This window comes from Rhynchophorus ferrugineus, unplaced genomic scaffold (genome assembly GCF_030347505.1).
Source record: "Rhynchophorus ferrugineus isolate W39M unplaced genomic scaffold, kcgeb_rfMv2 rfM4, whole genome shotgun sequence".
NCBI classification, from domain to species: Eukaryota; Metazoa; Arthropoda; class Insecta; order Coleoptera; family Curculionidae; genus Rhynchophorus; species Rhynchophorus ferrugineus.
This window is the reverse complement of record NW_027472583.1, coordinates 11,257,452-11,280,786: the sequence shown is the minus strand read 5'-3', so window position 1 is coordinate 11,280,786 and position 23,335 is coordinate 11,257,452. Positions and strand designations below refer to the sequence as shown.

The following is a 23,335-nucleotide window of genomic DNA, read 5'->3' as shown; positions in this document are numbered from 1 at the left end:
AAAAATCTCCAGGGTGTGGTGGAAAGTACTCCGTAATTATTACGTTTAATTAAAACTCCACAAATGTTTAATTAGAATAAAAAGCGCTCTTCATTTTTTGTTAACTTAAAGTGACAGTGTGACATCAGTGTCAATAATTGACAGGTCTGTTCAACATTTTATGTTATCCTCATAGAGTATAAAATTAATGCAGAAATGACTGCCGATCATACCTTTGATTTTGATTGATTATTGGAACCCGCTCCTGCATGAGTTCAGTTCAATACAATGTGTCTTAAAACCAGTTATCGCAGCCTACTAATTGTGTGAAAGTCCGTTTTCTTTGACTCAAAAATCGTGTGCGCTGTTGAGTATGAATAATTCCAGTCCTTTTTCACCTCTTTTCATAACTGCCTAATATTTAATCAATTGTTAAATTCAGTAACCAAAAATTGCTCTTCTACTATGGTAACATAAAATACAATTTAATATATATTAGTTTTAATTGACTGCTTTGTAAAATCATATACTCTCTTTTCAAATTATCCTGCATTTAAAACATCTTCGCAATGTTAAAAAAATATACAAAAATGAGACAAAATTCAAAAACAAATTTATTCTGTAGACAACAATTTTTGCTTAAAAAAACTAAATACATCCTTAACTTCATTTCGACACAATACCAATGCATCATGATATTGTTCAGCAGTAAATAAGCCTTCAGTATGGGAAGCTATAACTTCACCTTTGGTATTATTAAAAACAAACACAAACATTCCTTTAATTGAAGATTCATTTACAGGTGGTATCAAGCTTAATTCACCATCGTTCATAAGAAAACAAGATACAGATCCAAAAAGAAATTTCATATCAATCCCTGAATCTAAACAGGCCATACAAGCAGCATTTATAGCACATGATAGAAGCTAAAAACCAATACATTTAAAATGCATTACATTTTAGCAGAAAAATGTGTATACCTGGCCGTGATTCTGCATTTCTTGAATGTTCACAAGAATAGTAGATCTAGGATATAGACTAACAGCCAATGATGTTTCACAAATATTTTTTATAAATGATTCTTTAAATCTATCTTGAACACATGGAAAACCAGCTTTAGGTTTGTAAATACATTCGATCGAAGCTTTTTCAACTAGAACCTTCTGCATCTTAACCTCTACAGGTCCATATAATGCAGCCAAAACAACAGTTTGTCCTAAAAGTAAAAACAATAATAAATGTTATTTAGCGTAGATGAAAATGCATATGTGAATACCTTCTGTAAATAACGCTGAACCATCGGGTCTAGATAATAATCCTAAATCACATTTTAATCTATCAATGTTGTTTTCTTCTTTTAATGTGTCTACTTCCATTACAGAATTTATATAAACATATATATATATATATATATATATAAAATAAATAATATACAAAAAAATCTAAATTTTAAGGTTATGTTTGATAACAACATATGTACATTATAACTACTAAACTATTGATTTTTTTACATATTATTATATCTATCAGCATTTTTAAGAAAACATTTCAAGCAGAGCATTATAAGAATATTATTTATAACAATCTACGTTATAATAATTTTAGATATTATTCATATTTTTTATATGATCAAAAGTAGTTATCACATTTTGTTTAAAAGCAAACGTCGGCTTGACATCTAGATAATGTCAAGCAAAATGAGTCATATTTGTTGATTTTTATTTTTTTTTGTTTCATCCTACACATTAAAAGACTATTTTATGACTAGTAGTGAAAGCGAAGATTACGATACCGTCTCTGAGAAAACTAAGCTGATGGACGGTCATGTCGCCACAAACAGTAGCGTTAATTCACTGGAAGTTAAAAATGAGCCACCACGAAAACGTAATCGAAAGTTGGAAAATTATTCGGGCTCTCAACCAGGAACAACAGCGGATGTATGTGCATTTAGTAATTTGACACTTTTTATACGCCTACCCATATTTTAGGTCGTTGAAGAAATACATTTAAATGAGGAAGAAGAAGAGCTAAAATATGGGGCAAAACATGTTATTAAACTTTTTGCCCCGGTATCCCTTTGTATGGTAGTTGTAGTTGCCACAATAAATTCTGTTAAGTTTTATTCAGTAAAGGATATGTTTTTGTATGTTGGAGAAAATTCTTAGAACTTTTTGATATAAAGTTATTTTTCAGTGTCTACACCCCATTTCATGAAGAAAGTCAAAATACCAGTACTAAAGCGTGGAATGCTGCAGCAAATTCGTTAATTTTGATGTCCGTCATTGTATTTATGACAATACTATTAATTTTGCTTTATAAATATAGATGGTATAAAGTTATTCATGGGTGGCTCATAGCTTCATCATTAATGCTGTTGTCAATATTTAGTTACTTATACTTGGAGTAAGTTATATTAATTACTGTTGAATGAAAACAGCTGTAATCAATTTTCTTTTACAGGGAGGTTTTAAGAGCTTATAACATACCAATGGACTACATAACTTTGTTGATGTTAATGTGGAATTTCGGTGTTATGGGTATGATTTGCATTCATTGGCAAGGACCACTGTTACTGCAACAGGCCTATTTGATCTTTATTGCTGCTTTGATGGCATTAGTTTTTATTAAATATCTACCAGAATGGACAACATGGGCTGTATTAGCAGTAATTTCCATTTGGGGTAAAACATTTATTTCATGTATCACTTATGTTTAAGACAACATTGTAATTTTTAGATTTGATTGCAGTATTGACACCAAAAGGTCCACTCAGAATTTTAGTGGAAACTGCTCAAGAAAGAAATGAACCTATATTTCCTGCTCTCATTTATTCCTGTAGGGTATTATTTTTGTATAAACTCTTTTATTGAATCATAATGTTTTTAGCTACTTACATGTATACCTATACAGCTATGGCTACCAGAAATGAAAGTGAAGGACCATCCCATTCTAACAGTGATAACCATGGCTTTACTCAAGAATGGGTAAATAACCATGCAAATAGAGTTGCTCAGAGACAGTTAGAGGTACATGAAGCACCTAGTGGTCAAATTCGTACCCAACTTCATGAACAACAACAACAACAGCAAATTCAACATGATGAAGAAGAAAGTGAGTTTTATAGATGGCTTTAACATCATACAGATATAACCGGGTTAATTAAACATTTTAGGAGGTGTAAAATTAGGTCTAGGTGACTTTATTTTCTACAGTGTACTAGTTGGTAAAGCTTCTTCATATGGGGACTGGAATACAACGCTGGCTTGCTTTGTTGCCATTTTAATTGTAAGTCTTTTGAAATATATTTTCTATTCAGTATGCACCTTTTTTGTTCTTGTTTTTAGGGCTTGTGTCTAACACTATTATTACTAGCAATTTTCAAGAAGGCACTTCCAGCACTGCCTATCTCAATAACATTTGGTCTAATATTTTATTTTGTCACCAAAGAAATTGTAAGTCCATTTGCAGATAGCCTGTCCAGTGAGCAAATATTTATATAAGTACCTACTTAGACTAATAGATTTACTTCTTACCATTGTTTTTAAACTATACAATGATTATGATTTTATATTTATTTTTTATCTTCCAACATTGAAGACTGCGTGGTTTAATTCATGGTCATTATAATTTGTTTGGATATTTTTGGACTAATAATAATGATTAATAAATATTGTTAAGACTAAGATTTAAATAAAAGCATTCCTCAAATTAATACTCTAATGTCATTGAATTACTTTAATCCTTGCATCCTAAATTTTTTCACATTATTCAATTTGATTCTTTAACATCACTTTTCATTTTTGTTGAGTTGTATTCTAAGATTTCTGCCAAACTTTCAGATTTCAATGTCCATGGAGTATAATTTCTATTCTTTGTCATAAAAACCTTTCTTGTTGTACAAACTAGGCAATGATGTATAACTTTCTTCTTTTTTATTCTAACTTTTGATGTTATTCCTGGTAATAACAAAGACCTGCAGCCTTTGCATATAGTTCGCTTTACCTCTATATCTCTAAAAAAATAACAATGAAAATGATTACTGCAAGCACAAAGACTAATACTTACATTCTTTGAACTGATTTTTTTGAAACATTTATCATTAAATTTGTATAATGATTTGATGCCTTATAAGCAGGAAAATTTTCTGTAATCAAGGCATTTGAAGCTTGATATAAATAATTCATTCTTTGAAAACTTTCTAAACCAGGACATTTTTTAGTATTACTCATAGGGTAACAGATACTTTGTGGAGTAACAATATGTTAATATTTATACAAATATAGAATACCAATATTTATATGAATTAAGAATTGAAAAAGTTAGGTTAAGCACCTAAAAAAAATTTAAGTACTCAGGTTGTCAAAGTTACTAATACAAGATAGAAAATAGATGGGGGTATCGAATTAATGTTATGGCGATATTGTTATATATGATTATAGTTACATTTATGATTGGCTATCATCACTAAAAAACAATTATCTAAGTTTTTTGAAACACTGTAATAATAAATTCTGTTTAATAATGTGTGTAATGTGATTTGTAACAATATTAAATAATTTATATCGATAAACTGTGTATTACCTCCTACTTAAAATTGATATAAATATAACCTATATTTGACGTGTCCTAAAATTTACAAAATACAATAGTAAATGTCCTTTTTTTATGTGTAAGGGAATATTAAAAATGAAATCATATATAGTTTATGTAGTATTATTAATCCTTATTCATGGCCAATGTTGTCAAGCTTGGGATTCTGAACAACTAGAAGTATTTGATATTGTAGACGAAGTGAAAGAAAACTTTTATGAAGTATTAAATATATCTAAAGTAAGTACCAAGTAACTAAACCCTTTAAATTGTTTATTATTAACTATCTGCTACCTTATACTACTGTTAGAATAAAATTCTTTTGGATAATTGCAAATTTAATCACAAACTCACATTGAAATATTTATTTGAATGAGTATCATAATAATAACCAAAGCAATATTAATGTTAATGCATATTTGTATGAGATTCTATGAGGAATTTTCTGTTTTTTTTCTGTTGTTTTATATAATATACAAGTAAATGAAATTATTTTCAGTTCAACTATTAAGATTAAAAAAACTGCTTCTTATTTTTATTATTAACATTATTTTATGCAGCATAAGTTTTTTTTGGAATTTTAATTTCATTTAAAAAAATAACTGATTATTTCTTGAATTAGGATGCCTCTAGCTCAGAAATTAGGTCTGCATTTCGTATATTATCCTTAAAATTACATCCTGATAAGAATCTGGACATCGATACTTCTGAACAGTTTCGAAACTTAGTATCAATATATGAAGTACTTAAAAGTCCAACAAAAAGAAAATATTATGATGAGGTGCTTGTTAATGGTTTACCCAATTGGAGATCAGCTGTATATTATTACCGTTATGTTCGAAAGATGGGTATGGCTGAAACATGTGTTATATTGTTTGTTATTATCACTATTGGTCAGTACTTAGTAAATTGGGCTGCTTACTTGGACAAAAAATTTACAATTGTAAGTAAATTTTTTGCAGTTTACAATTACTGATAAATTATGTTTATTTTTATATATAGCAGGAAAATCTTAAACGTAAGAAACAGCCAAGAAAAGGTAAAGCCCTTGATGATGATGTTATAATTTATATACCAAAACCGACAATATTTGATACTTTACCATTCCAAATACCCAAGTTAATATGGATTTCAGTAATTTCAATACCATCAACCTTAGGTAGGTATACATTTATTAGAATACAAGCAGTTGGTCTGATAACAACTATTAATCAATTTAAGGGTACTTTAAAACTGCTGTTGCCCAACAGTTAGAAGAAGCGAAAAAAGTTCCAGTTGAACCAGAACCTGAACCGGTAAAAATTAAAACCGTTAGAAAAAGAAATAAATTTGTTGTTCCTGAAGGACCTAATTTTGAAACAGCAATAGGTCTGTCTTTTATGTGTATTATGTTTATTTGCTAAAATAGTCTTATAGGAACGTTTAATGAAAATTGTCAAGAAAGTTCACCTCCACCACCTGTATCTGGAGGTTTGTGGACAGATGATGATTTAGACGAATTGATTCGCCTGGTAAAAAAATACCCTCAGGGTTCATCAAAAAGGTAGAGTTACTCAATAAAACTACTTTCGATTGATTAATTTCTCATAGATGGGAGAATATTGCCGACGCTTTGGGACGATCAGTAGCAGAAGTTACTTACATGGCTAATAAGATGAAAGAGGACGGATATAGACTACCATCAGAGAGGGAGGAAGAACCTGCTCAAATAAAAGTAAAACAGAAAACGAAAAAAGAAGTTGATACTAGTGAAAACATTACTAAGTGGAGTCAGATACAACAAAAAGCTCTTGAAGAAGCTCTTACTAAATATCCAAAAGGTTGTGCGGATAGATGGGATCGGATAGCTGATAATGTTCCTGATAAAACGAAGGTAATAGCTAAATACATCATTAATCCATGCTTTTATCATTCAAATATAAAACATGGTAAGTATTTTGTAAATAAATTTCATTAAACAAAACAAAACAAAAAAAATATTTTTAACACTGTTAATTAATTTTAAAACAATTGAATATTAATATAAACATTATATTGTCTCAAATAACTTACTTAACTGATGGTAAGTTTTGATAAGTTTTGTTTGTTACACCAGAGATTCACAATATGGTGTCTAACTAAAATAATGCGTTAATATAAAGTTCTAAAACACTTCGACAAAATAAAACTGATTTTTTTTCTTGTAGGAAGAGTGCATGATGAGGTTTAAGTTTTTAGCAGAATCTTTAAAAAAGCAAAAAGAATCATCCAATGTTGAATTAAGCCAAATAGAAGCGACAGCAGGCAATGAACTGTCGTCGGAAATTTAAGCTCAACCTACAGTTATCTACTATGTAGTCTGTGATTGTGTAAACTTGCGCATTTGTGGAATTTGAAGTTTTCATTATTCCAGTTTGTGAACTTTAGCAAAATACCCTAAAACATAACTAATTAATTTTAGGTTTAATAGACAGTTAATTTAAAAAATATATATGTAAATGTGACTATGCACAAAATTATTTCCTTGTGAAATAAATTTTTATAAATATTGTTCATTTTATTTTAATTAAATATTAGTGTTTGTTGAACTGCTCTTAAGTCAATATCTATCTCGATATCACATAATACTAAAGTATTTTTATTGCAAATGCAAATTATTTTATCGGAAATTATTTTATCTTTCCTGTATCAGTAAAGACTACTGCGTTAGGTTTCTACTAAAAAAAGAAAGAGGGAAAGGATGAAATGTATTTAGCATTATTACATACAGACTATTTTACCAAGGCTAAGTTTAGACTTTAAAAATGTAAATTTCTGTATCTAACTTTTTGCTGAATTTGATTGTTTAAATGTTTAAAACATTTTTTAAAAATTAATTACATCTTACATTAAGTTTGCATTAATAGAGACAAGTACGGGATTAATACATCAGATGTATTTTCAAAATTAAAATGAACTACTTAAGCTAAAGTTAAGAATACACTATACAAGTTCGTGTGATTTCGTTCACTTCAACCTTTTGATTTTCTGCCTGTTACTTAATCGTTTAAGGCGAAATTTTGAATCACTTGGCATAATTGACAAACGAAAACAATCATTCCCTTTATTTAATTAACTTCCAGAAAAGTGAACAAAAACTGTCACAAAACCATTATATCTCACAGGATGGTAAAGTACCACCCTTGTAAATTGTTTATTATTTAAAATTTCAATTTACAGTTCATGTTGGAGAAAAAAACAATATTTTAATAATTAAACCAAAAAGTACTACCAAACTATAACACTAATTTGTTTTCTGAACTACCAGGTCACTTAAAAATAACAAATCTTTTATCAGTGATCATTTCAATAAATTTAAATAATATGGAAATATTTCTTATAAATATTAAAGTATATAAAAAACTTAATTGAAGGGTTTTATAAGTCCAAGTATTTCCTATTTTTTTGTCAAATTCTGTTCTAGGCCAACTTAGACTTCATCGTAATTCCATAGTATACTATATTAGCCTACTCTATGTTTCTAATGGCGCAGAAATAGAAAATTAATTGTTTTTACTCAAAAAATATTAGATTAAATAAAACACCATAATTAGATATACTATTGCAAAATTTATTACAAAATTCAAATTTATTGACAAACTACTAACTGACAGTACATGGAAAAATGTCTTTCGACAACTTTTTTTCATTTAATATCACAAAAATAAATATTACATTAATGCGATTATATATGTTCAATACATAACGTTTTTTTTTTGGGTTGTACTATGGTACAACTATAAACTATGATAACAATCCCCACCACATATTTTTCGGGTAGAGCGAAAGAACATTTTATGCTTACTGCACATTGCACCGTTATTATTTTTATACATTATTTAAAATTATGGAATATTTTGTCTTATATTATAAAGACCTATCGTTTCTTTAATATCATCCATCTGTTTTAATTAAAATTATTTTAGATATTCTTAATTATTAAACAAAGGAAAGTTATTAAATGAGGGATATTTCACAGTAAATATAGATTCATATTTTACACTTGCTCACCAACTTTACAAAAACAAACATCAGAAATGTGGTAATGCATCTTACTACAACTCCCATATATAGTATTTTTGGAACAATGGTGAACATATAAATAAAATGTGATTAATTCTCAATACAATATACCAGTGAATGGTATACGTTACAAATTATTATATACATTTTTTATCAATTTTGGTATAATTCTCTCCTTACAAGTTCACGAAAGCGCTTTAACTTTCCAAAAATCTACTAAAATAATTTTCAACTATTTTCGAGAATACGAATTAAAAATAAAAATATATCACAAAAACTTTATATCTCACAGAATGGTGCTGTATCATTCTTGTAGATCATTTATTAGTCAGACAGTCAGTTTATAGTTAATGTTAGAGGCGTTGCTTCTAATAGTTTGTTAATACAAGCACATGAGATCAAAATTATTTAAAGAGTATATCGACTTGGGAGAGAAAAACAAAGCTAAAAACTACTTTCAGCTGCAACAAGAATGATTGCACACCATGCTATAATTTTCCAACTTCATATAAAAAAAATATATAAACCTATCTACCTACAGTCACTCATCCCATCACAAGAAGCTGCAATTTCAAACTCAATATTTACCAGTATATGCCGTGAAAGAACGATAATTCTTTCGTGTCCACTTTTGTTAATAATACAAGCAGTTTTACTCTTGATATGAACTTTAACAACTACTATAAACTATATCACATATACAGAGTATTCTTAGCATAAGTCTATACTTTTACTGTAAAAAATCATTACAGAAAGTGCCAACTGACACCTCTGAAACCCAACAAACCTGCCTGTTGAGTTTTTAAAATAATGTATTGTCAACTTTGGATACCAGAAATGACCCTCTTGTGTGACTAGAAGCAACCACTATTTTATAATAACTAAGGAAGCAAAAGCAAAGGAATACTACAGAACCATAGTATTAATTTTCTTTCTGAAGTACCACCAAACTTTTTAAGAACTGAAACCGTATCGGAGATCACTTCAATAACTTAAAATACTATAGCGATACTTCAGCATACCCAGTTATCAATAGCATATTACACAAACATCAATATCAATCGATAGAATTGTTATAAAATATCTCTCAGCAAAAGCCAATTGCTTGAAAATCTTAACAATAAGAATACTTTTTCTTCATCAGGTGACGGATATATTCAGTTCATTTCAGTGCTAGCCAGTGGTACTCCAACCAAGGATACAGTCAAATTTTTCACATGCGTCTGCCATGTGGAGCTTAGTTGGAAAAATTTTACTCCGCTATATTCCACTCCATCAATGTAAACTGCGAAAGAAAACATGAATCGTTTAGTTTTCGGTTAATATATCAATTAAAATCATTAATACCTCTCATTGGAACAGTGTGAGAAGCTTTTGCGGAACATATTAATCTTGATACACCTTCCACGTTTTGGCTTCTGGGTTCTGAGTCTTTATCTTTTTCTTTCTTTTTTCCCAATCTCATAACTAACGTAAACAATTATATATAAATAATTACTGAGTTTTTTTCTTACAACTGTGTTCATTACTTACTTTTTTGTTTCTTTTCTTTACTAGCCATATGCATAGCGATGCATAGCCCCGCATTAGATGAAGGAGACGCTTGCAATCCTCTAAACACTCCCTTTAGTGATGTCTTACCATCCTGTTTGGTTTTATCCTTTTCAGTCTGATAATAATAAAAATAAATATTAATCGTACTCGATAATGCAGTAATGTTTATAATTATTTTTAACCTTAATGGTATTTTCATTAAATTTTGGCATTTGCCAGTAGTCGATTTGCAACTCAAGAGGTTCCCATGGAGATTCGCGAACTTGGACGTTAGGAGATGATGGTGGGGTAAGAGAGGGCGCTGGTGGGCTGGAACAAATGTCGTCCATATCTACCGAAACTGAAAGCACGTGATCTGCAGGTCCCACACGTACTTCCTAGAATAAGAGTTCACAAATAAAATGACTAAAGATCATTATCAAATGCGTTACATTAACAAATGGAATGAACAGCTGGCTTGTTTCATCATAACAGGTTAGCATCGCTTCTCCAATTGGCAATTGCGCTAGTGGAGCTGTTATAGGTACTGAAGTATACCTAACTAACCTGAAATAATAAAATATCGAACCGCATATTCTCACAAAGGCACTTATATTCTTATAACCTACCTTTGAGCAATATCATCTGGTTTTGGGTCGTTCTCGGCAGGAAATAGCGCCATGTAACCACTATCTAACGCTGTTAGATGTCGTGCAATACCACAAGTGCCTACAGGAACTATAAATAGCCGAGTATACGACAACCATTCGGACGGTTTGCTAGAAACGAGTTCTACATAGGGTCTGACGAACCATCCAGTTAGAATATCTCCCCCAATAAGTACTAATTTGACAGCAGTGCTTGGTTTGGCGCAACTGTTACAGCTATAATTTTAAGAAAATATCACTATCATCATAAAATATAGGCTTTGAAAACTCACTATTTCTGAATTTTCGAAAACAATGCCGTTAGAACAGCTTTCACTTCAATAGCTGATACTGGCTGAAATACTTTAAAAGACTGAAACGATGTGAATCTATTTGAAATAGCAGTTGCAACATTATCTGGACCTGTGACTAACGTAACGCATTCAGGAAGAACATTTTCTTCTATCGGCAACAATCTGGAAATCTGCTCTTGGAAGCCTTTTCTCACCTGAATCAGCCGGACTTTAGACGCCGTTTTCAGAAAATTAGAATAAAACTTACCGTTATTTCCGGTACCGGGACGTCGGAACTTACGCTCAGGGAGTTTTTCTTCTTTGCCGATGATGCTGACGTTCGGAATAGCTTCGATTTCTTCTCGCTCAGCTCCTGCATTATGTTAGCAAACTCGTTTTCGCTCTGAAGTAATAAAATATATACGTATATAAAATTAAGACCGCCGTTACTAATATCTTACGGATTGTTTCTTGGAACCGGCGGATTGTTCTCGTGGAGGCGAGCCGGTTTGTGGATCGCTTTGTGCCTCCGGATCCGTAAAACAGATGTCTGCGTTACCATCACTACCAGAGGCGGTTTTTTCATCTCCAATCTAAGGGTAATTAGATGATAAATTCAGAGAGGTATGCGAAAAGAAATAAACGAAACAACAAACCCGTTCAGCTTCGATATAGGGGAGATTGTTGGATTCTAACAAACTTTTGCTGCTACTGAAAAACGGCCGCAAGCTTGGTTTAGGAGTACTGGATATGGACATTGTATCTTGTTCAGCGCCCGAGTCCTCCTCGCAACTAAGGGACTCCAGTTCTTGAAACAGTGCCTGAATATCGCTGGGGTTGTCCAGATCTGCACCACGTCCACCTGGAAATATATTAATGGAGTAAATATACAAATGTAGATTATGTTGAGTTGATTATCATTAAACATATTATGTATAAATGTGAAAAAGCATCCAAAGCAGCAAAATATTTAGAAGTACAGATGATAACATTATATCACATATGCATTCAAATATATTCTTATATTAGTTAAATCCAAATAAAATTGTAAAAAAATACTAAGGATGTTCCCAAAAGAATTTTGAGTAATCCGACTTTCGAGTCATTCATGCATAATTTTTTTATCTTATAAATATTAGGAATAGAAATGTAATTCTAATCATTTAATTCAATTTATCTATCTTACCCAGCTGTGGAGTTAGATATCAGCGGTTGAAGGAAAATGGCAATTCTGATGTTAATAGCAAAAAAAACACACAGGGAAAAAGTTTGAAAGATTACAAATCACTATAATATAGGAAAGCACACGGCGCAGATGACCACAGCATTTATTTACTTCTTTTTGTTTAAGCAGTTTAAGCATAGGTTTGAATGTTTGTTTCCTTTCTAAACTTTACAATAGATTCAAAGCCTATTGAGGTACACATCACTTGAACTAGACTGACCAGAAGCAAAACCTTAATAACTTTTTTATATAAACACTATTTTTGATCGTCCATCGACATTGTTTTTCAAAAACCAATGCACCGATTTTCTTAAAAAATTCCAGGCAATTCAAAAACACAGACAAAAATTTTGAAAGCTCGCAAGGATTATTGGACATAAATCAAATTGCGTTGAAAACACAAGACAGCTACAGAATATTTTGCGTTGCTTGGGGTAGATGTGAAAGGAAGAAATATAACACATTAATTTACTGAAAAGAGCTTATCGTTTCACCATCTTTTTAGATTCCTGCATGTATTTTGATCAGTGTGGTAAAAAAGTTAAATATTGATGGCCTGACTGATATACATTTCTGAAATGCTGGAGAAATTCAAAAATGAGTAAACGAACGGGTGGCCACAAAACAACATCCTTCTATCGACACGGTGTAGCTAAATCGCAAGAAAGATGAGGAAAATATTCACGTAAGAATTCATTTCTGGTCCTAATATATTAATTGTTATGTATAGTCCGTTCAAAGTTATTTTGTACATACGTCATTTAAATTTCTGACATCAAAACATCGCAATGTTGCCGCATCAACGCTGAGTTTTAGTTCAGTTTGGCTTTGACATACAACGAAATTTTAATCTAAATAAAATAATTGAACAAAAATGTTATCAAATATAATTTATTTTAACACTATAGTACATCTAAAAACTACTGTTAATTATACAGCCAAAATAGTTTATAGGTTAGAGTTATAACCCCTTATTACTATTGCTTTCAAGAATTTTGCATACGTCTGACAACCGGACGACTGACAGGCTCATTCGTTTATGTTCGACCTAATCAGACAGTATTGTGTCTCTTTTTAATTGGAATAAAATGACAAGGAAACTATTGTCTGATTCTAAAACGAATTTACAAATTGCGGCAAGCAATATATTAAACATTTTGATGATGTATGTACAAAAAACCTTGAATAGACTATATGAAAATGTTACTCTATAAGAGTGAACAGTATGAGAGTATTTTTTAAAATGAAATGGTACTGTAATACGCGGTACAACGGTGAAGTTCTTGGATCCACATGATTTTTTCCCAAAAGAGAAAGAGAAAGCTGAAGCGATCACACTCACGACAGGAGTCAATTGTTAGTTCGTATAAAACATACAGCATACAGGGAGAAAAACACTGTTCCAAATCTCCTGATCAACGGGATGCGGCCAAGGGGATCAAACCACTTACTGCAGCACTTTCGACCGGAGGACCCGTAATATAATCTCGATGAAAAAAAATTACCCTCTGAATCTGGTACCCGGAAGCGTTTCAGCAGCGACACGAAACGCTGCTTCAGATTGTGCCTGGTATGCGGATGCTTCGTCCTAATCGGTTCGCTATCGGAAAGGTCTCCCGCTTCTTCTTCTCCGGACGATATTTCATCGTCGTCGTCACTAAAAAAGAACATCGATATGAAAATCAACCGAAAAATGTATTAGGAATTTTGTTGAGTTTTTAAGGTGAGAAAACAATATTGTAAATAAAATACAATTTATTTTCCCTATTCTTTGCGTACATTAATGCACAAAGAGTTTATTGTATATATTATATATTATATATATATATATATATATATATATATATATATATATATATATATATATATATATATATAAAGATATTAAATCGATACGTCATCAAACCAACTGATGATCATAAACACGACATATAAGACTTCTACTGTTCTTGATTCTTGAATTCCATTCTTGATACCATTTCTTTCTTCTTAATTCTGATTAAATCTTGACTCTCTTGACTGTTTCTCTTTGTATAACTCTTTCTAATTGTAATTCTTTTTCAAAATCTGATATTATGTTCTTAGTTCTTTAATTCTTTTTAATTATTTTGTCAATTCTGATTCTCGTCGATGCATCGTGTTTTATGGCCGAAGCTCCTCCCTCGGGTTCTTGGTGGTGGGTGAGAAGGCTGCTTCAAGAAACCTTTTTCTGTATTCCGATTCGTTCAGAATTTCGGGGAGGAAAATTCTCCTTTCCAGCGGGGAACTTCTCATGCCAATAAAACAGGTGAGTTACGGACTATTAACGAATTATAGCCAGTATAAGGAGTCCTCTACCAGGTCTAACTTTTAATATGCTTCATCTAGTCCCGTTACCTGAACACCCATTATCCGCGACACTCGACAACGAGACGATGAGACATCCTCTTTGCTAGACATATGTTTTCTGGTTGCTCGGTGCCTTTCTTATCTTGGTCTAGCTTCACCAGACATTCAATATAATGCAATATTTTATATTGTCTCAAGTCATAATTCCTTTCCCATGTCACAAATATTACAAAAACCAATTAAATGGTCCAATAAATTAGACCCCTAAACTATAGAAAGGAAAAAACTTTATAATTTTCATAAACTAAAAATAAAACAATATTCTTAAATATAATAATAATACATTTGAAAACATACACAATGTTGGGTGTTCAATTATTCGGGGCACACCAAATATGTTTTGGAGAAATTGCACTGCGTTTGGTTAGAAACTTAAGCACAGCAAATATGGAAAATACAAATGCTGTTATAAATATGAATAGCTTTATACATTTTAATTTCAAATATCTACTTGCGTGAATCAATGTTTTTTAATTCATTCAGACCTGGCCAAACCATTGCAATCTGCATCTCTGAATTTGTCACTCAACTGTGCACTGGTTGTGGCAACTTAAACGGATGACCTCATTTCTAATATTAGCTTGGAGAGAAACATGCAACATTTGCCTTGAGCATCGCATCTGAAAGATCTCAAGTTTAGATATGTCAGAGGGTAACAGGGTACAAGTCTCGGAGCCGTACAAGAAGAATTGGCAAGATAAGCTTTCGAAAGAGACGGATTTTAGTCTTGATTGTAACGCTTCTTCTTTTCCACATGCACCATCTTAGAGAACCAAAAGCTACTGCAGCTTGGCCGATTAAGCTTATTATTTTGTCGGTAGATGCTACTTTTTTCCTGTATTACTGACCCCAAGTACTTGCACTTGCTCCAACTAGATCCCCTTGAGATTTATAATGGCAAGCGATCCGTCAGTTGCCAGGACTTTAATCTTTTCTTCATTAAATCTCAAGCCATATGGTTCCGCTGTGCAAACTATATCATGAAGAATGTTAGAAGCCTCAACATCCATATAATCAGATCAGATCGGTCAAGGAGTTTGTAGAATAAAAGTTTGTATATTGAATGCCATGTCTGTTTTAAAAAACTTTTCGTATAATTGCATCCACTACTATGTCAAAAAACAGTGGAGAGACAACATCTCCCTGAAGAAGCTTAATAATCTTTAGGGGAACATGTTCAGCTTCCAAAGCTACCCAGTGTGAGGGTCAGTGTATACAGTCGAAAGCACAGCGATAAAAATAAAACGATGATCTCACGCTTTCCATATCTAATATGTTCTTCCACCAGCTGGCTTAGCGCAAAAATCTTGTCCACGCAATCTCGTTTAAAACCCGCCTGTTCTTCTAAGTTTACCTCCTCGCGTACCATTTGTCATTGTATGATCTTCGTAAACACCTTCCTGACAATTGATATGAGACATACACCTGATAGTTCTTACACTGTTTACTGCCACCTTTCTCAGAATAGGTACAATTATCGCTTTCTTCCATACTGACGGTACTACCTCCGATCGCCAAATTTATGTGAGCAGCACGTGAAGCCGTTGGAAAAATGATATTTCCAATTATATTTTTATTGAAAATTAATAGATGCGATCCCCATGCAATTCTCATATATTTTAGTCTTTATATGACTCTTTTTGTTACAAAGGACTAAATATTTATTATCCTAAAATAAGTAGTAATTTTAAGTAAAAGTTATTTTGGAGAAACATGTCAAAAACGCGGTATTGTATAATGAACAAACAGGTCCAAAGGTAAAACTGGATGCAAGGTAATTTATTGTATATTGCGTTATTGGCACCCAAAAAACGTCGTTACATGAAACAAAAAATGGCTGCCAAAATTACCACATCCACATAATACATCAAGTAACTTTTTAAAAATAGACACGAGCAACCTCAAAATAGATCATTTTTCGTTAATATCTTACCTGAAATCGTGTTCACGGTCCGCCTTCGGTTCTTGTTGATCCACCGGCGTGGAACTAAGTTGGAGGATGTACAGCCTGGCACAAGGTCCGGAAATCTTGTCCTTACCGCTGCTTTCCATCGCAAGCTCCAATTCTAGGTCTAACGGTTTTTGCAACACCTATTAATGCGAACAATTATACAAACTAGTAGAAATATATACATAACGAATGAATATCGATGAACCTGAATGTAACCAGACAACGCCTACGCGATAAACTATATAGCTTATTGAAAATAAACACGAATCGATCATTCCAATATTATTCCTCCGTCCAAAATTAGAACAGGGACCTTTAAAAACAAACCGATGAAAAAATCATCCAGAAACAATCGGGTTTTCATTAAAGTTATTCATAAACTATGAAGTATGAAACCATCCAATATCAGCGCCTACTAGAAATAGAACTGTAATTATTCGAAGGGTTGTTAAAAATAAACCTGGTTCGTTAGGAAATTACATGGCGCAGATGACCTCAGTGTTTATTTATTTCTTTTTGTTTAAGAAGTTACAAGGTTTGAATGTTTGTTTTTTCCTATAACATTACAATAGCTTCAAAGCCAGTTGAAGTACTTCTTACTTGAGCTAAACCTTAACGACATTTTTATATAAACGATATTTTTGAAGTCGATGGAACGTCATTCCTCAAAAGCACCGATTTTACTGAAATTCATCTTTAAAATACAATCGTCCGGTGATTCAAAGAATTTTTTTCGATTATAGCTAATATTAGATCGCTATAGTGCCAAAATAAGATTTTCTTGATACTGAATAAAGAAATGTGTTTGAGACAACCCATAGATAACTAACAAAAAACATAATAGACATAATCAATGATATAGCCATATTATATCAGATATGAGACAATTATTTACCACGAGCTAACCTTTCAATTGGTATCTTCCTGATAAGGGATTCTGGCTTAAAGAGGATATCCTTAAGAGGAAATATCCCATTTCCATATACAAAGTGGTATGATATAATATACAATTATTTACGTTTCAATATTTTGCTGTAAGAATTGTGTATTGTTATCATATATCCTGCCAAAAATAATTTCCTCGAAATATAAATAAATATTTAATCGTCACTTGTGTACATATCCAAGTTGTAAACAAGTTGATATTTACATTTATTTCCCGACTACTCTATACTATCGCTTAAGGTGATATCGATTCGTATTATGTGAACAAGCACGTATCAGATAATGAAATTATAAGTAATATATAGTGTTTGATCAATTATAACCAAGTCACTAACCTTATATGAGATTCGATGCGAAAAAATAATAGAAATTTAATTGATCGCACAATAAATATAGAAAATGTGTATGAAAAAAGTGTAACATGTCTTATAATAACTGTATACTCTGGAACATTATTCAAGGATTATTATACTACCTTCGAGTCAATAATAAAAGGTTTAAATATTCATATAGTATATAGTATAGATTAAGTAAGAAATGGCTGATAATAGTTTGTTCAATAAGTTTGGTCGTTAAAAACATGATTCTATTAAAGTTTTATTTAACACGATTGCTCCAGTGGAATTCTAACTATAAATTTTACATCCGGAAGACTTTTCCTGACTGCTGCAAGTATGTTTTTTAAGATGAAAGAACTACCAGAAGAAGGGTCTTAAATTTGCCAGATAGGCTGGATGTTGCAATAATGCGTATTTTAATTTAAACTGATTTTTGCGAAGGTTTGTTGAGTTATGTTGACACACCCTCTTGCGTTGACTCAAAAAAATGAGTTTTTGTTCTCTAAACCAGATATTGTCTAACTGATTTTTACATTATTTATTCTATTACTAATTTGAAGGTAATCCACAAACAAAATTCTCTGTACATACATCACAAATACCCTCGTTCAAGATTAGCACCACTTAGCTTGTTTTAATTTAGTATCATGGTGGCACACCCGGTCTCATTTACAGGAAGAAACAATATTCAAAAATGTTTCTGTTTAATTGCTAGCCAGTGCATATATCTTTCAGAAACCGAAAACCCCACCTAAATTATTGTTCATGGTATCTAATGAGATACCTAGGACTTTAAATAGATCTGTTTTGGCTAATTGGCAACAAATAGTCGATCGAAAAATGAAATGACGTGATGAAAAAACGAAATTAACATCACAGCCCATGTCTTCACACAGAACTTATTGAACGATCTATTATCAATTATAAGACATATTGGGTTGTATAATGAAATGAAGAAAACATCATTTTATATAATCACTGAAACTTAATATGGATCTACCATTCATATTAAATCTATATTAATTATATCAATCCAAAGAAGAAATTATTTAAATGATGAAAATATTTTATCATTCATATCAGTTTCATAATTTATGTAAAATAAAAAAAAATATTTGGATTAGTTCTATAGAAACAATTCGATTATTAATAAAACATTAACTGATACTGTGCATTTTTAATGAACCCATAATAGATATAAATTCTACATTTTAAAATTAAAAATAAAACTGGAATAAACAATTAGCTATTTGCATATCTAATAGGCATGTCTTAAATGGCATTTAATTCAATTTATAACGGTACAATATGCAACAAAAAAGCATAACAATGCACTATTAACAAATCAGGAAACTTTCTCTTACTTGATCCATTCGAATAACTCCTTCTGCCAGTGTTTTAAAACCCAACATAGTACGGTTTTTATACCTCTTTCTTCTTTGTAATAAAATATGTAGCTTATTTCCTTCCCTTTTTAGAAAATGCGGATATTGCAAGCAAAACGTTACATCCAATTGAGTGTCTAATAGTCCACTTGATGGCAGAACTAATTCATTTGATCTCAATGTGCGTTTGCTTGATTGCATTTTCACTGCTATACATATTGTAGCAATTTCTGAACCCAATGGTCTCAGAATTTGGAGCCTGGTTAAAGTCAGTGAGCACAATCTTAAACAAATAGAATATTTTCGTCTAAGCAGCATCATCACTAAACTGAACTCAATACATTAAATAAGAATATTACTCGAAATATGACTAATAAATGTTTTTCTTAAATTGAGTCACCTAGTTTTAATAAATCATCGCGATTTAGTAAGTACTACGTTGAATATGAATTTGTTTCTTACCTTGGAATACAATTAGACGGTGTCCTATCCACCCAAGTCGCATACAGACGCATCTTGTTTGGTGCGGAGGCACCCGCCCCTGTTAATGTTTTGTTTGGCTTTTCGCTCATCTTCTAACGTTCGATGACTAATATCTTCACTGAAACTCTGTTGAATTAGGGCGCACCAATACCGAGATGCACTCGAAATGCGCGATCATAAGGATTCTCATATCGTTTCAAGCCGAATTTAGTGCATGTACACAAAAGATAAGCGACAAGTTACGAAAAACAAGACAATGAACAGGTCAACCTTGCAACGGGCGAAACATGACACTGACAGTGACAGCCGATTGTAAGGAACTGACATCTTGAACGTTGACGGTTTTTGCATTCATTTTTTCTCAAAACTTTCTTAATGCTGATATTTATTTTATAACATACATAAACAATATGAGGTTTGGCACTATATCCTAAACAAGTAATTAAGATGTCATTTTTATTGTTAGCTTATGCAACCAAATATACTATAATATTGGCTTAAAAGAAAACATTAACACATCTAACAACAATTTTACACAATTTATTTTGAAATTATAATTAAATATAAATCAATTAGTTATTGGTTATAATGTTGGTATATTAGTATCAAATAATATTTGTATCTTTATTTTGTATATCCTGGTTTGATTCGATTTTCTTTAGCTCTTGATATAGCAATAAAGAAGCCTGAAAATACACATATTAATTTCATTTAATAACATAGCTTCAAGAATCTTACAAAACTATCTATAGCTGCATAAATTTGCTGTTCCTGTGTTAAAGGTAATACATGCCACTTACTCATTCTGACCTTTTTATCTTTATTAATTTTCATTTTCAACTAAAAAGGAACACAAAAATGTATAAAAAGATAACTAAAACATTTGAAAAATATACTTACAACATAATCCACAAGTTTTTCCATACTCCACCTTTGGGTAACTGGTAGAATAGTATTTGCCATAACTCCAGAATCAATACAATTATTAACAAGCTTCTCCCCATCAAAGCCTTTAAAATCTCTAGACAATTTTCTAACATCACTAAAATACAGTTACTTTTTAGAACCAAAACAATTCTAATATTAAATATCTATACTTTTTAATATTTACTCCTGTTAAACGTACTTTTGGGTGTTGTAAAAATTGTACTAAACCTTTAGGAACATTTTTTAATTGAAATATATGAAGTAAGTGGCAAATATTTAGATTAGGGCTGATTTGTATCAATGCTGTTTTTCCAGGGCCAGTTTGAAAGCTAAAACTCCATTCCATATCAAATCCTACAACTATAATGTCTTCCAGAGATTCCTCTACGTATTTACTTCAATTAAGAGAAATTTTATATATTTGATATACAATTTGTATTATATTTTTTTACATACAGTAAATCATCACAAATAGTTGCACAATCAATTAAAGTGGTATTGTAGGTCACTTTGCCTTTATAGTTTATCATAGGCCTATTAAGTTTTTCCTCTCGTTGAATTTTTTTCTTTTTCTGAAAAAATAATTTAAAACCGGTTATTAAGGTTACCCAATATGCGCGGGAATTTATATCATGTATTTTACTTACAGCTTCTAACTGTCGCTCTTCTGGAGGCACAGCAGATCGAAGTCTCATCCTTCCACTCATCGTTTTAAAAAGGTATAAGATAAAAATATCAATATAAAAATAAAATAAGTTAATAAATTTAAATTTGAAATACAACCAACACGAAGAGAAGTGTTCACATCACAGTTGCTGCGTGCAGTGTTGCCGACTATCTCATTTAAAAGTTTTTTTCTCATTTTTATAGACTTATTTGTAATAGTAAATAATATAAATATATGAAATTTGAAAATTATTGCAATACATATTTAAAAATGTATTTTAAAAATTTTAAACAATATATCGTTTTGGAAAATGATATATTCTATAATTTTATAAAATGCATCGTTGTCGGATTAACTTTTAAGTAATAGATTTTTGTCGAACCATTTTAGTTTATATGACAATTATTTTGACAATGGCAACAATAAAAGATTTAAAAGTCGCTACAGCTCGTTTTGCGGATATTCTGAAGCCCCTTAAAGCCGTAATACATGGACCACCGGTTTCAGGCAAAACTGAGATAACCAAAAACATTTGCCGTCGATATGGGGCTCTATATATTTCCGTAAAGACTATGATTGAGGAAACTCTGGAAGAATTGGTATTTATAAGAAATAATTAAAGATAAAACGCAATATTGTATGTGTTTTGTGACATTTCAGCGAAATAACATAGCATCTGCCAAAGAAAGTGCTAAAGAAAAAGCGGACAAAGAACGGGAAGAACCAGGTGAAAATATCGACGAAGAAGAAGACGAGGAAGAAGGCGACATTGGTGATGACAGAGATATTCAACAATGGGAAGAACAAATCCGTGATATAAGTTCCTTGATGACGGAAAGCCCAAATAACAAACTCCCCGATGATTATGTTGTGCGACTCATGAGGGTATTCCTCTCGAAGGATCGATGCCAGAGTCATGGATATGTCCTAGATGGGTATCCGAAAACTTTGCAGCAAGTGAGTATCAAGTTTTTTTGAATGAATGAACATGTAGAGTGTGGGAAAAAGTAACCCGTGCTTTTAACTATTAATTAGTACGTCGTTCAAACTTCACACAAAACAAAAAACTGACTTGTTAAATTTATTTATAGTTTTATGGGACGCTTCTTTAAAGTAAATCATACTTGACGAAATAATGAAACTCTTTGTAGTTGTTGCATTTGAAGAAATGTCACAATTATTCTTTAAACAAAGATAAATAAGAATATATTTGATAAAAATTAATTTCTTTATAGTTTATTTGCACCGGTGAAGAAAAAAAAGTGTTTTAAATAAAAATATTTATACATTTAAATATGAACGGCCTCACAAGTTTTAGTATTTATTCATTTTTAAATTCAAATATTTACACAATATAACAATTGTACTGACCTTGTAAATTCAATAAGAGCGGGCTGATGTTGAAACGTAATGAAGCAAGCTGTGTTCAAACTATTAATCAAATTATTTTTATTTAAAAGGATGGTATTACATATGGAGTATAAGATCGTTGAAGCATTCAAGTAATCCAGTTTTTAAAGACAATACGGTGTAAATATCGAAATTTTTTTGGCCGATATTTAAAAAATATATAAGAGATAAATTTAAAAGAAAGTATGTAATTTTAAGGTTCAAATTTAAATATCGATATTAAAATGGGAGAATCAAACTTTTGTTTTTTTTTTGAGAATTCTCTCTTCCGTGGCCAATTTTGCGTGAAAGAATTGGAGTGACGTTAGTATTGATATTTTTTATTCACCGATATATCGCAATGATTTATCGCTGCTTATTGGCATAGTTCAGAAAACTTAGTAAAACGTTTAGTGTGATAAAATTGCACGATTTTAGCGGTTACATGACCGTTGCGAAAGATAACCCTATATATGAAAAATATCAGTCTTATAGAACTAAAAAAAGTACATGCTACTATATACGAATATATTTTTTTGAAAATGCCTTTTCTG

General features: G+C 31.3%; 6 protein-coding genes across 8 annotated transcripts in view; 3 read left to right on the top strand and 3 right to left on the bottom strand.

Annotated features, from left to right (window-relative positions):
* Positions 1 to 570: 570 nt before the first annotated feature.
* On the bottom strand, positions 571 to 1,454 carry Rrp46 (exosome complex component Rrp46). Its single transcript, XM_076402441.1, has 3 exons — positions 1,256 to 1,454; positions 960 to 1,195; positions 571 to 905 (listed from the first exon to the last, which is right to left on the bottom strand). The coding sequence occupies exons 1-3, from the start codon at positions 1,353 to 1,355 to the stop codon at positions 594 to 596; spliced, it is 648 nt and encodes a 215-aa protein (XP_076258556.1). The 5' UTR covers positions 1,356 to 1,454; the 3' UTR covers positions 571 to 593.
* Positions 1,455 to 1,655: 201 nt separating this feature from the next.
* Psn (Presenilin) lies at positions 1,656 to 3,691 on the top strand. Its single transcript, XM_076402438.1, has 8 exons — positions 1,656 to 1,916; positions 1,968 to 2,122; positions 2,173 to 2,382; positions 2,440 to 2,660; positions 2,716 to 2,814; positions 2,866 to 3,090; positions 3,152 to 3,264; positions 3,324 to 3,691. The coding sequence occupies exons 1-8, from the start codon at positions 1,740 to 1,742 to the stop codon at positions 3,477 to 3,479; spliced, it is 1,356 nt and encodes a 451-aa protein (XP_076258553.1). The 5' UTR covers positions 1,656 to 1,739; the 3' UTR covers positions 3,480 to 3,691.
* Positions 3,692 to 4,590: 899 nt separating this feature from the next.
* On the top strand, positions 4,591 to 7,098 carry LOC143195373 (uncharacterized protein F54F2.9). Its single transcript, XM_076402440.1, has 7 exons — positions 4,591 to 4,809; positions 5,192 to 5,512; positions 5,572 to 5,728; positions 5,791 to 5,937; positions 5,986 to 6,112; positions 6,160 to 6,442; positions 6,756 to 7,098. Exons 1-7 carry the CDS (start codon positions 4,645 to 4,647, stop codon positions 6,876 to 6,878), a joined length of 1,323 nt encoding a protein of 440 aa, XP_076258555.1. The 5' UTR covers positions 4,591 to 4,644; the 3' UTR covers positions 6,879 to 7,098.
* A 1,039-nt stretch (positions 7,099 to 8,137) lies between these two features.
* KrT95D (phosphofurin acidic cluster sorting protein KrT95D) lies at positions 8,138 to 20,238 on the bottom strand. Of its 3 annotated transcripts, none has more exons than XM_076402427.1 (14): positions 19,778 to 20,238; positions 19,295 to 19,598; positions 16,630 to 16,787; positions 13,814 to 13,965; positions 11,740 to 11,945; positions 11,545 to 11,676; positions 11,352 to 11,486; positions 11,084 to 11,298; positions 10,773 to 11,027; positions 10,596 to 10,710; positions 10,347 to 10,541; positions 10,144 to 10,279; positions 9,958 to 10,077; positions 8,138 to 9,895 (listed from the first exon to the last, which is right to left on the bottom strand). In XM_076402427.1, the coding sequence occupies exons 1-14, from the start codon at positions 19,885 to 19,887 to the stop codon at positions 9,768 to 9,770; spliced, it is 2,361 nt and encodes a 786-aa protein (XP_076258542.1). In that variant the 5' UTR covers positions 19,888 to 20,238; the 3' UTR covers positions 8,138 to 9,767. The 3 variants fall into 3 exon arrangements, with proteins under 3 accessions (XP_076258542.1, XP_076258541.1, XP_076258543.1); XM_076402426.1 differs by having other exon boundaries at positions 13,760 to 13,965; positions 19,778 to 20,197; XM_076402428.1 differs by lacking the exons at positions 19,295 to 19,598; positions 19,778 to 20,238 and adding an exon at positions 18,522 to 18,619 and having other exon boundaries at positions 13,760 to 13,965.
* Positions 20,239 to 20,324: 86 nt separating this feature from the next.
* Positions 20,325 to 21,554, bottom strand: WRNexo (WRN RecQ like helicase). The gene is made up of 6 exons (XM_076402430.1): positions 21,373 to 21,554; positions 21,182 to 21,297; positions 20,896 to 21,120; positions 20,699 to 20,840; positions 20,537 to 20,638; positions 20,325 to 20,484 (listed from the first exon to the last, which is right to left on the bottom strand). The coding sequence occupies exons 1-6, from the start codon at positions 21,430 to 21,432 to the stop codon at positions 20,404 to 20,406; spliced, it is 726 nt and encodes a 241-aa protein (XP_076258545.1). The 5' UTR covers positions 21,433 to 21,554; the 3' UTR covers positions 20,325 to 20,403.
* The window catches only part of LOC143195367 (adenylate kinase 7), a 4,829-nt gene continuing 2,802 nt past the window's right edge, over positions 21,309 to 23,335 (top strand). Inside the window, exons 1-3 of the mRNA XM_076402429.1 lie at positions 21,309 to 21,444; positions 21,783 to 21,991; positions 22,053 to 22,349. Coding sequence (XP_076258544.1) covers positions 21,788 to 21,991; positions 22,053 to 22,349 — 501 coding nt within the window. The 5' untranslated portion in view covers positions 21,309 to 21,444; positions 21,783 to 21,787. The remainder of the gene's footprint in view (positions 21,445 to 21,782; positions 21,992 to 22,052; positions 22,350 to 23,335) is intronic.